The sequence below is a fragment of the Sciurus carolinensis genome, chromosome 17, assembly GCF_902686445.1.
Source record: "Sciurus carolinensis chromosome 17, mSciCar1.2, whole genome shotgun sequence".
Lineage (NCBI taxonomy): Eukaryota > Metazoa > Chordata > Mammalia > Rodentia > Sciuridae > Sciurus > Sciurus carolinensis.
Window position 1 is genome coordinate 65,210,177 of NC_062229.1, and position 12,277 is coordinate 65,222,453.

Here is a 12,277-nt window from a genome sequence, read left to right on the forward strand (position 1 = left end):
CGCATACCTTTGAATAGTGGTTACCAGGTGGAATCCCGGCAGGGGCCAGCCCTGTCCGGCAGCAGGGCACCCAGCTCCACCTCCACCTCCACCGCCCGCTTTCGTCTTTGCACCGTGGAAGCTGGGTGAAGGCCCCGTGGGGACTCAACTACCTTTGCAACTGTTTTGTAAATCTTAAATTATTTTAGAATAGATTTTTTCCATAAGCTATTAGGAATATTTTCCCATCACCCCATGTTAAGGAAACTTAAGGAAAACTGCAGAAGGGAAATCAAGAGCATTTCTGATGACCAGTCTTATTTCATAAGGCTGAAATCTCTTATTGATATAAACAGATGTCCATAGATTCATCTGAAAATCTTGTTTTTATTTGAAAATAAAGGGAAACAAGACATTGAATCAGGGTAAATAAGTAAATCAGCACCAAGGAAAGTATGACCCCTGCTTCTTTTTTGTACTCTTATTTTTCTTTTGGTGTACTAGCTCTGTTTTATGATCTGAGACTCCAACACTGGTTCTTCACATCCGGGTCTCTTTCTACAGCTCCCCCCGCCTCCCCAGCTATCTATCTGCCTTGATAAAAATGATCATTAGACCTTTATGGCAAAGGAAGTACTTCGACTGAGAAATTATGCCGATTTAAAACATTTCTGGTGTTCAGACAGGTTCTTCAAAAGCCTTATTATAAACCCACATCATTTAAGCCAGTTTCATTGACATGAAGATGTATTCTTTACTAACTTGAATATCAAAGTGTAGCCGTGCTAGGAGCTGACCTGGGCACAGCAGTGAGGTCCTGTTGCTTGCCTGCCAGGTGAACCTGGCTCTCTGGGGAGCAGAGCCAGCCAGCCTCAGCCGTGCCCCACTCTGTGCAACCTCAGGTGAGGCACTGCACAGCTCTTGCCACTGGCTCCTCTCCTGTTTTATGAATAGTAATATGTACTTTGCCAAATTAAGTGAGGTGATATTTGCAAAATCTTCAGCGTAATGCTTGGAAAGCAGTGTTAGTCAGTAAATGCTAACTAGTATTGGCAGTAGTAATCATTTATACCATTGCATATGGTGTGTTTTTATTCCACTTTACAGTCTAGTCTAAAATGATTTAAATGTCATAATCATTAATATGCCATTGTCCTGTGAGTAACCGTTCTTGTCTTTCCAGCCACTTGTTATCACAATCCTCTTGTCCCTCTAAATACATGAGAAATACGTAATTTCAAAATACTTGCCTAATTTATATGTAGTATGTTTGCTAGTCAGGTTCTTAGTGTTTTTGTTTTATGAACTTAAAATTGCTCCCAAATGCATCATTTATAATGAGCACTCATCTTTCTGGATTGTTCTCAATTTTACTTTTAGGAAGTTTTGTGTTCAGACAATTCCTTATTTTTTAAAAAATCTCAAAATTGTACTATTTAAGCAAGTTACTTTAAATATTGTTGTTCATTCACTTGATATTTTAGCATTGTTCCAAGAGAAACAATGGAGGTATGGTGTCTCATAAATGCACTTTGTTTGCTGTCAGGACCACTGCAACCTGTAGGTCTAAATGCATGTGTTTATGTCCTCCACTCCAGATTGTCCCATTCGAAACCCAGTTCTGAACTTGGAATGGAACCACCATTAGACTCAGTTATCTCACTCCTCAGTAGATACCCAAAGAACTTAAAATCAGCATACTATAGCGATGCAACCACATCAGTGTTTATAGCAACTCAATTCACAATAGCTATGCTATGGAACCAAACCAACCTAGGTGCCCTACAATAGATGAATGGATAAAGAAAATATAGTACATTTACACAATGGAATATTACTCAGCCATAAAGAAGACTGAAAGTATGGCATTTACTGGTAAATGGATGGAACTGGAGACTATCATGCTAAGTGAAATAAGCCAATCCCCAAAAACCAAAGACTGAATGTTCTGATATGTGGATTCTGACTCACAACATGGGTAGGTTGTGCGTGAGCATGTTTACCTAGCACATGAACAGGGCGCCAGGGTTGGGGATGTGACTCAGTGGTAGAGCACTTGCCAAGCATGTGGGAAACTCTGGGTTCAATTCCCAGCACGGTAAACAAATCGGAAGAGTATACAAAGTGCTTCAACAGATTTTAAATTAATACACAGGTAACCAAATTAGCATCCTTCAGATAATGCTCAGTGTGGATAAGGATTTGGTATCCACTGATTTGTCAGTTATGGTATTCATATGTTTAGAATCACATGGGAAATATGTAGACTCTTCCATTGTCTTAACGATATAGTGTCTGTATTATGAAATCACCTCTGAAAAGTGTTTCCTGCAAGCGCTGTAATGTCACCCTCAATTCTTTGACTGATTTTAGAATGCAGTTAAGTCCTTGGGAAAATTGCTTATGTCATCAGTGAGGAATGCCACCAAAATAGCTTCTCACTTAAGTTCCCGTCCCCAGAGCTAACCCACAGGAGGTTCCGATACATTGAAAGATTTAATAACGCATATTTTTCTTTCTCTTTACACACAGGCCCTCTGGTCCTGGCGGCAGGAGCATGTGGTGGATTCTTGGCAGTCAGCAGTCTGTGGAGCTTTTGCAGGTGCAAAGGATTATATTATACTGGGAAAGACCAAAGAAGGGGAGAAAAATGTGAAAATATTAACTATGCAAAAACAACATTCTTTCAAAATTCCAGCTTGCTTAGATGAAGAGAGCTTCGCTGGCCGTTGGAGAAAAGAAAGTGTCTAGGGGGGAAACCCCAACTGCTCAAGGTGTCTTTCTGCCTGAAAGACAACCAATTTGTTTTTGACAAATTTTTCTTTTTCTTTTTTATCTTTATTAAAGCCTTCACTCAGGCCCTTGGATTATCTTAAAGATGATTTACAAAGTCCTCTGTGGGAAGAGGCTTTCTGTGGTGCAGGGAAACACACAGCTGCCTGCCTGGAGCGGAGCTTCGGGCTTGAAGCGATTTCTGCAGAAGGCAGTGATTCACGGTTCGTGTGACATGTTTGACAGCACCATAGATTAACTAGGGAGAGCAGAGGCCACTCCACAGCCTACTGAAGGCTAAGCTGCACTGGGTGGAAAATATGGCCATCCAAACATCTGGGCATTTCCAAGACAGTAAAGCAAGGGCCAAGTGACAATATGCAATATTGCATTATCTGTCACTCAGTCATATGAATTTTCCAGTGAGATTTTAATAAGAACTCAGATGCTTTAAAGAACTTAATAAGTAATGCATTTAAAAGCCTAAGAGAGAGAGATATTTTGTCATTACAAATAAGGGTAAGTTAGAATTAACAGTTGCAATAAAATTAGATGGAAATTTGCCAGAAAAATCACAAACTCTTAGCTTAGATATTAAGCTGGTGAACTGACAAGTAGGTAAATGTAGGGTGTCAAGTTAATAGGAAAATAATTCCTTTCCAGTGTTCTTAATGGTTGGTGGATTGGGTGTTTTGTTGGAGTGATTAGAAAACAGAAAACATACATCTTACAAGATTCTATACTAATAATTAAACCCGTTTGACTTGAAATGATCATCAGAAATAAGAATCTTGCCTCGAGATGTGACATCAGCCCAGGTTGATTATGATGGGTAATTGTTTCCACGTGACACAGGGTCATTAGCTGTGTTAAAGGGGTAGGTGGTCTTGATTCATTCCCAGAGGTCAGGGGTCTATTACCCAGCCACAAAGAGCAGTGTGCTTTTTCTTTTTCTTTCTTTTTTTTTTTTTTTTAAACTTTCTGGGCCCTGGGGACAAAGTGAGCATTACGGAAATTTAGTTATCCTGAATTAGGAAGGCCACTTCTTAAAGCTAACAATAGCCTAAAACTTCCGTGCGTTGAAGTGAAAATATATTCTGCAGTCACGTTCCTTAAATGGGTAATTGAAAGATCTACTTGCAGATACGTGATCTGCATGTCCAGGAAATTGGCATTCTTTACAGTTCCCTTCTTGAATAATGCTCTGTACTAAATACTCCCCTTTGACAGAGGAGGGAAGGTTAGACGTGTGCTGTGGTAGGAACCTGCCACCCCAGTCCAGAAGGCTCCCCCAGGAAGTGCAGAACAGGCTCCCAAGCCGGCCAAGGGCACCTGGAGGAGGGGCAGGGGAGTGAGGCGCCTGAGTCGCACACTGACTGACAAAGCCAGCAAGCCTCTAGAGTGCCCCAGCTCAGGAGGGAGACAGGAGGGCCTTCCCGAGCACATCCCTTACCTGTAACTAACGGGGCACCACCCCTCGAGGGATTTCCTCGGGCTGAGGGAGAGCCTGTGCGTGTTAGCACTTGGTGATCTGTCAGACTGAACAGCTGTCAGGAGCTGTTAGGCTTTCAGTCAGAACAAGCAACACCCAGAAGACACAAAGTTATTATAATAATTCATCCTTTCAATTCCATTGAAAGACTAATGTCCTGTTTAATAAGCCACTATGCAGAATGATCTTCTCTCGCAGCTTATAGATTTAGGTGAGGTTCTGATCAGTGAAGGAGTTTAGTTTGTCCAAGGCCTGCAGAAAAATCTATCAGAAGCAGATCCATATGTATTAGCAAGATAAATATGGTTCTTGTTTATAGCCCTCTTTCTCTTGACATTTTATTTGGCACAAATGTTGGTTCAGAACAAAGTTACTATTTTAAGTCATAGCTGATAAACTCCATTTGAAAACCCTCCAGGCCACGAGGAAGCTGTGGTAAGGGTTGGTTGCCCCATAGAGCGAATAACGGCTCACATGGCCCCAAGACGCCTCACCTCCAGACTCTTACCTTACATGGCCAGAAAAGCAGGATCAGACTCCCCCTTGAATCAGAAATCAGAGTTTGCGTCCTCATGTGCTTTCCCAAGTTTAAATGGGCTAAATAGTTGCCAGTGACCCGCTCTCTGCCACCCTCGGCGCTCTTCCATGCTTGTTTTATAAACTGGTTGGCACAAATATCCAAAAACGTCTCTTGAGATTGGAGGTGTTGATGGCTTGTCATGCTCAGAAATTCCCCTGGCTTCTGGTCAGGGTTAAACTAGGAGAAAAAAGGGACTTTGCCAACTTCCTCACTTCTAGCTAACTTGTAAACATAAAACCATAATGCTGTCTGAGTAATTAGGACATTTACCACTGTTGTTTTATTTGGTACTCAGTGTTTTTGATCAATGTCTCATAATAAACACCTTATAGAAGAAGGTGGCAAGAGAAAGAACTCTCAGCCTCTTGACGGGTTGAAATTCTAGAACAGGGTGAAGGACTACTTGGGTAACAAATGAGAAGACCTGGCACAGTCTTTTTTTTTTTTTTTTTTTTTAATTTATTTTTATTTTATTGGGTACCGGGGATTGAACTCAGGGGCACTCGACCACTGAGCCACATCCCCGGTCCTGTGTTGTACTTTATTTAGAGACAGGGTCTCACCGACTTGCTTAGCACCTCGCCGTTGCTGAGGCTGGCTTTGAACTTGCCATCCTCCTGCTGCGGACTTCCTAGCTCCTGGGATTACAGGCGTGTGCCACCTCACCCACCTGGCTCTGGCACAGTATTTAAAACACACACAAACCACACTGTGAACTCTCGCTTGGAGATCACACCTGAGGGCTGCGGGCAGGTGCCCTGTTCCTCCCAGCCTGAGCTGAGAGGGAAGGGAGGGGAGCAAGGTGCCAGGAGCTTGTGCCTTCCTGTCACCACCCCGCCACATCCCCAGGCTGCTGGGTGGCCACACTCAAGGCCTTGTCATGGTTGTGTTGTTCCCCAAGGAAGCATGAGAGGTAGTTTTATTGTCAAAGTCTGGTTTCCCCTGAATGTGGCACTTGAAAGCAGGTAGTGTGACGTTCAGGAGAGCCTCCCGACTGGTGCTCGTAGGAGATGGCTGCAGTGTGCGTGAGCCCCAGCACAGCCCATCCTGTGTCCCGGGCGTTACTTCTCGTCGGACGGGTAGCATGCTCTGCGTTTATTACCAGGAGCTTCCAGCTCCCTTAAGTCAAATGCAGAAAGTCCACACCCTACTGTCTACCCAGTACAGCCAGCTATTGGGCTCTTTTATTTCCACAAGTTCTTTTTGCAGCTTCTCAGAAACATTGCGAGACCTGTGAGTTGAAGCAGTCTGATGTTTGCAGACTTTCAAGTTGATTTATTAATCAACTTACAGAAAACATACAGTTTCCATCACGGCAGTAAAATTAGGGCCTATCAAGGCATATGTGTTTCTGTGTTTCACTTTTCTTTTGATGACTTTTATGAAACATAAATCTCTAAGAGAATATTGGCAGGCATCCACAGTAAAGGGTGGTAAACCTTGGCCTGTCGCCAGAGTAAGTTTGATTTGCAGTGTCCAGATTATTAAATGTTCCTTGTCAATTTTTAGTAGTTTTGAGTTGGTTCAGGACAGTCTGTGAACATTTTCAAACAGGAAGGTGAGTGTGAGTCGTCAGACAAGTTTCCATCCACCTTGCCCCACACAGGCCGTCGTCAGGTAGTGGAGGAGTGCAGCTTCTGGAGTGAAGATGCTCTTGACCTTGGGTCCCAGCTCCACACAGCTGCGTGGCTGTGGGCGAGGTGACCGGAAATGGGAACATAATAGGGTGCCTGAGACCACCTAGGCGGCTGGAGTGTCTGGTGTTTCTGGAGGCTGTAGACAGGAAGTAGCCCTGTGCAGGTGTTAGTGCCCCTGTCCCTTCTCCTGCCTCTTAGAGGATGTGCTGACAGTTTTGGTTTGTAAAACCAACAACAGACACTCGTCAGGGGCACCCCTAAAGCATTTCTGAGTGCTCCTGTGTGCACCAGGCCAGAGATAGGAAGAAGAATCACTCATTATCTCCGCCACCCTAGAGCAGAGTGCTCCGAGTGAGCCAGGCGCTGTTCTGGACACCTGGTACACACTTGCTGAGTCCCTGCCTGTGGCTAGCTGTGTGGCACAGAGGAGGACTCTGAGGCACTAGAAAACCAGTGACCAGCAGCACTGCTTCTGCAGTGGGCTTAAGGGCAGGTCCCAGCTCTGCCGTCGACAGGCCAGCTCTTCTCTCCAGTTTCTGCAGCCTGGCTCCCTCAGAAAGCGCTGTAGCTGGAGAATAAGTAATTGGCCTAAGGCCCGTCACCTGCAGAGTCACTTAAGCCTCAGTCTTCATGACCATGGAGAAGACCCAGTCACCAGATGGGTCCAGCCTGCCAGCCCTTGCTGCCAGTCAGGGAGCAGCTGAGTACAGTGACGCTTTGGAGCGGAAGCGTGGGGCAGGACCAGCCCGTTACCTTTGCCTCCTTTTCCTTTTCTTCCTGTCTTAGGATTTTTGTTTTGTTCTTATTTTGGATGGCAGTGAAGCTTTCCTCGACTCTGTTCTCATAATTAAAAGTATATTCAGTTCTCTAGGACACAATATGTGCTTGAGAAAAATGAAGAGTGAGATTTTAGGACCTGGACCACAAAATTTGAAAACACCTGAGGTTTCTTCATCCGTCTGAATTTCAGGCAGCCTCAGAATTTGGAATCAGATATCTCATATTCAGAATCCTAAAGCCGCTAAAGCACAGGGCAATCTAATATTCATGTGAATTGGTACTCCTCAGCCCCACGGCCTGTGACATTCAGGGATAATGCAAAAACAGAGCCTGAACGCATGGAGGGGGTACCTTTCCACTGTCCTGTCAAAGTAAATGTTACCATCCGGAGGAGGTTCACCATCATGTCTTATTTAGAAAGACACTTGGCAGAGACCTGAGGGCCCTCTCGCCCTGCAGCCCCAGCAGGTAGCGGGAGGAGCTGTTCCTGGACCACTTTCACTCCCGGACTCTTTGGCCCTGAAACTGCCCCTCCCCCGCCCAGCTCCTGGAGGCCGGATCTTCGAGAGCCCTTTAGGATTTATTATTTCTCTTCCCTTTGGGTTTAAAATGTGGCTTTGTACCATAGGAAATAACACATTAACATCATAAACTGTGTTTTTTTAAGTCTTTCAATTTCTGTGCCCACAGATACAGACCTTGTTAAAATCTGTGGACAGGTTGGCCCTCGTGGCATTTAAAAAAAGAGACCAGGAGAGGGGGCGTAGGAAGGAGGCCTCGGCAGAACGCCTGCTGCAGCCAGAGTGAGTGTGAGCTGCGGAAGAGCCTAGAAAGGCAGTCGCCCTGACTAGCCTGTTTCCAGGAGCCCGAGGAGTACGGGAAGCTTAACATTCAGCTGGAAGGATTCAGCCACTGATACCAAAATTCTTCACATGATACGCCCGGCTCGCTCCATTTTGTATTATAGGTAGAAGAAACGATAGAAGCTTTTGGAGTCCACTTAAGTGGCCAGCAGAGGGCCGTGGACCCCCTGAGAATCGTTAGGAACAGTGTGCCTCCCACTGTCACTTGCTGTCCTTGAAAGAGCCGGATGTACTGTAGGGCACTGTTGTGGTCCCTCAGTGGGGAGAGCATTCACTTGACCTCTGTCACCTGCAGTTCTGCGTCACTGCAGAAGAAATGAGGTGTGCGGCTTGAGGTCCTGCAGGTGCGCGTCCTGTTCCCACACTGCTGAGTGAACGCAGTGATGAAGAAGCGACTTTGGCAGGGTTTTGGGGAGTCACGTAGCCACGATTATGAAATCGCCATCTGGTGCAGTCACATCTCACCGTGTGTTGGGTTTTCTCTGCACAGGTGGCTTTGCAGCTGCCGTCACCACCCCTCTGGATGTGGCAAAGACAAGAATTATGTTGGCAAAGGTAAGCAGAAAAACAGCGTTATGTAGACGCCGCACTTATTAGCACCAGGACTTGCAGGTAAAATAAAAGCACCTATGGATCATGCGCAGAGCTGCCACGGACGTCACCATAGCCACGCAATCACTGCGGCACACGTGACGATCATTTTCATCTATACTGTGGAAGTGAACAGCTCTGAGGACTTTGCCTTAAATCCTATTTTCAAATGTCTGTTTTTCTGGTGACAAGCCTAAGGCCCAGAGAGGCCGACAGCTTCATATCTCGTGTTAGCTAAGCTGTAGGCTCCGAGCCTGGGTCATGTTGTATCCAGAAGACCCTTGTCAGAGTTGTTACAAAACAAAACAAAAACAACAAAAAACTTAAAAACCGTTGAAAGAAGAAAAAGCTAGTCAGTTCAAGGAATGCCAACATATCTGGACCAAAACAATTTGTTTTAAAAAAGCCCGATCCTTGTGGAAAGGTGCAACAGATGTGAACAGAGCTATAGAACTTAGGTGGAGAGGACCAAGCCTCAGATCGTGGCTCGTGTTTCAGGTTGAACATGATGCGCTTTGTTAAATGTGTTTCCCAGCCACTTGGGCGATTTTCTTAATTGTCCCTAAATGGTACAATTACCCTGTCCTCCTCAGATCAAGTTATTTTGCTTTCGGTCTTTCTCCTATTAGTCATCTGCCTCAGTTCCGAAAGGCAGCCCCTGTGCGGCCTGGGCCACATCCCTGCTTGCCTGTGAGACTGAGTGTGAGCACCTCAGGAGAGCGAGGCCCAGTCCTGTTTCCTGATCAGCTCCTGGGCGGTCTGCATCTCTGTCCTGGGGGAGCCATGTATTTGAGGACTTTTGAGAGTCAGTGGAAGGTGGGGACAGGCAGCAGGTAACGAATTCCTTTGTCTTTTCCTGCAGGCTGGTTCCAGCACCGCTAGTGGGAACGTCCTTTCTGCCCTGCACGGGGTCTGGCGCTCACAGGGGCTGGCAGGGTAAGGACAGCAGGAACGCCCAGCTGCCTCGCTGCTCTCCTCCCACGCTTCCCCTTAGCCTGCCATGGACAGGCCTTTCCTTCCTTCTGCATATGGTTATGTTCTGGTTTGGGTCCTGTTTTCTAGATCATACAGAAAGTTCCGATTGATGTTGCATATGTGAAATAATAACGTGGCACATTCAAATGCATGCAGCCTCTGGCCAGGTGCTCTCAGTCTTGTCCATCTTGGTGCTGGAGGACATTGACGTATGTGGTGCTCGCAGGCCAGCATCTGGGCTGCAGCCTCGAAGAAATAAGCTCCCAGCTGCACAACGCAGAAATGCAAGAGAACGAGGGTAATGTCATTGCAAGAAAGCATTTCTGGTTTTGGTACTTTTAACAGTTATTAGCCACACATTATAGTCATACCTCGGTGGGGTGACATCCTGCTGGGGAGGTGATTTCTATCATTTGTTGTGTTGTTGGGAGGTGAAAAGTTGGGAGGCAAACGTCAGTGTGCTCTGCAGATCTGAATGGGGTCGCCTGATCCACGCCCAGGCTCGGTGGCAGTCTGTCCCTCCAAGGCTGCGCACCACACCACCGCCACATGCAGTGCTGTAGGCAGCTGGAGCATAATGGGAAATAGCTGCATCTCTAAACATTTAAACATCAAAGAGGAGCAATAAAAATGCGAGGGGCTGGGGCTTTTCCAGCTGCATCATAACTCCTGGGACCGGCTCGCCGCGCTCCGCAGCGCACCACTGTAGCTCACGGTTCCCACGCAGCTGAGGAGTCATCCTTCTGTGTTGTTGGCCGAGTGCCTCAAACTTTTAGCCTCGCATCCTAAACAGCTCTCTCTCCAAGATGCTGTTCCAGCATTCCTTTTACAGTATGAATTGACAAATCTGTGTCAATATTGGGATCTTACAAATAAGTGAAAATGCAACTTTCTCATAGCAACCCACTGCCGGGTGTTCATAGATGTCACCTGGAATCCCAGCTACTTGGGAGACGGAGGCAGGAGGATTACAAGTTGGAGACCAGCCTGGGCAATTTAGTGAGACCCTGTTTCAATATAAAAATAAAAGGGCTGGGAAGGTGGCTCCATGACAGAGCATCCCTGGGTCTCAACCCAGTACAAAAACAAACAAAAAAACCCCCAAGCAAACAACCCAAACAAAACCAGTATCTACAGGCAAAGAAATGGTATCAAAAACAGGCCAGGGGCTGGTCTCTATTCTTGTCCTCAGTTCCAGTCCTAAAAAGGTACTTTGGCTTTTGCACTTATCCTCTGCAAGTCCCTGCAGTCTCCTGCTGTAGTCAGTGTGCACAGTAGCCCTGAGGAAGGTGCCCGAGGCAGCAGAGGCGTAAGATGCGGATAGTGGGCTGGGGCTGCAGCTCAGTGGTAGAGCGCTTGCAAGGCACTGGGTTTGATCCTCAGCACCACATAATAGTAAATAAAGACATTGTGTCCATCTACAACTAAAGAACATTGAAAAAAGAAAAAGATGCGCATAGTTTTAATCAGCTCCCTTAGAAGACAACACGTAATCTGACCAAAAAACGAAACAAAAAAATTCCCTCGTCACGAGCACCTGTTCTCACTGCCGGTCCTGGGCATGGTCAGCTCTGAATTCAGGTGGCTTGCTCTGTTCTGTTTCCACGCACAAAGCCACTGCTATCTCCCGTCTGCATCCCTCCACGGACCCAGGTCACCCAGTTCCCACCTTACCAGCAGACCCCGCCTCCCACCCGGATGGGCGCTGCTGCCCTCTCATGGTAGGAATGAATGGTGACCTCCTCTCCACGGGGGTGGACTTGCACAGGAGATTTATTTTGGCATGTTTGGAATATGTGCTCTAGAGCAGACTACTTTCCCCTAGGTAAAAGTCCCACCGGTTATCCAGAAGCAGATGGGCGGCCCGCCTCCTCTTCTGTCAGTCAGCTGCTTTGGTTGTCCTTGCCCACGCCCTTTTGTAATAATGGCTCACACCGGGAGCGTTGGTCCGTGATCTGTGGTCCCTGGAACACCCCCTCACCTTCCCACTCACAAGTCTTTGCCTCAGAGTTTGGCAGGGATGCTCACTGTACAGATCACTTTAAGACTGCAGTTACGTCAGTGGATTCAGTTGTCATCTAGCAAAACCATAAAGTGCTTCCAAATGCCTCTCACCAGCAGCAGCAGAGCTTGTTAGCAGCAAATGTGGAACTAGGTGCTGGCCTCTAGAAACCAGGAGGACGGTGAGGAGGAGGCGTCTGTGGGCAGTGAGGTCTTCCATGCCTCAGTCTCCCTTGACCTTCTCCCTGGTGCCCCTCTTCTTTGCAGGCAGGACTTAGGGAGATGAGTCCATTTTTCAGGCCAGGACACTGCGGCCTCCAAAGCCATCGTTTACATGTTTCTGTCCCACCAAGCACCTCATGCAAAACCTGTGTGCGTGACGCTGAGCACCTTTTTTTCTTACAAGTGTATTTTGATCTGTTGAATTTTCATGGTTGCTTTCAGGCAAGAAAAAGAAGGGTCTTTTTATGTGTAGTATTTTAATGATTTTAAACGTGAGTTAGGTGACTAAAAAGCACCCCCTTTTCCTCAGAGGTGCTAAGTGTGACCAGAGAGAGGCTGGTGGACCTCTCCAGTTAATGCACAAGGGAGCAGCAGGGGCTGAGGG

General features: G+C 46.5%; 1 protein-coding gene across 5 annotated transcripts in view; it reads left to right on the plus strand.

Moving 5' to 3' along the window:
* Slc25a26 (solute carrier family 25 member 26) overlaps nt 1–12,277 on the plus strand; it is a 143,030-nt gene that overhangs the window by 127,145 nt on the left and 3,608 nt on the right. For all 5 annotated transcript variants that reach the window (XM_047532094.1, XM_047532095.1, XM_047532093.1 and 2 more), the window contains 3 exons: nt 2,512–2,581; nt 8,594–8,658; nt 9,557–9,630. In XM_047532094.1, coding sequence (XP_047388050.1) covers nt 2,512–2,581; nt 8,594–8,658; nt 9,557–9,630 — 209 coding nt within the window. The remainder of the gene's footprint in view (nt 1–2,511; nt 2,582–8,593; nt 8,659–9,556; nt 9,631–12,277) is intronic.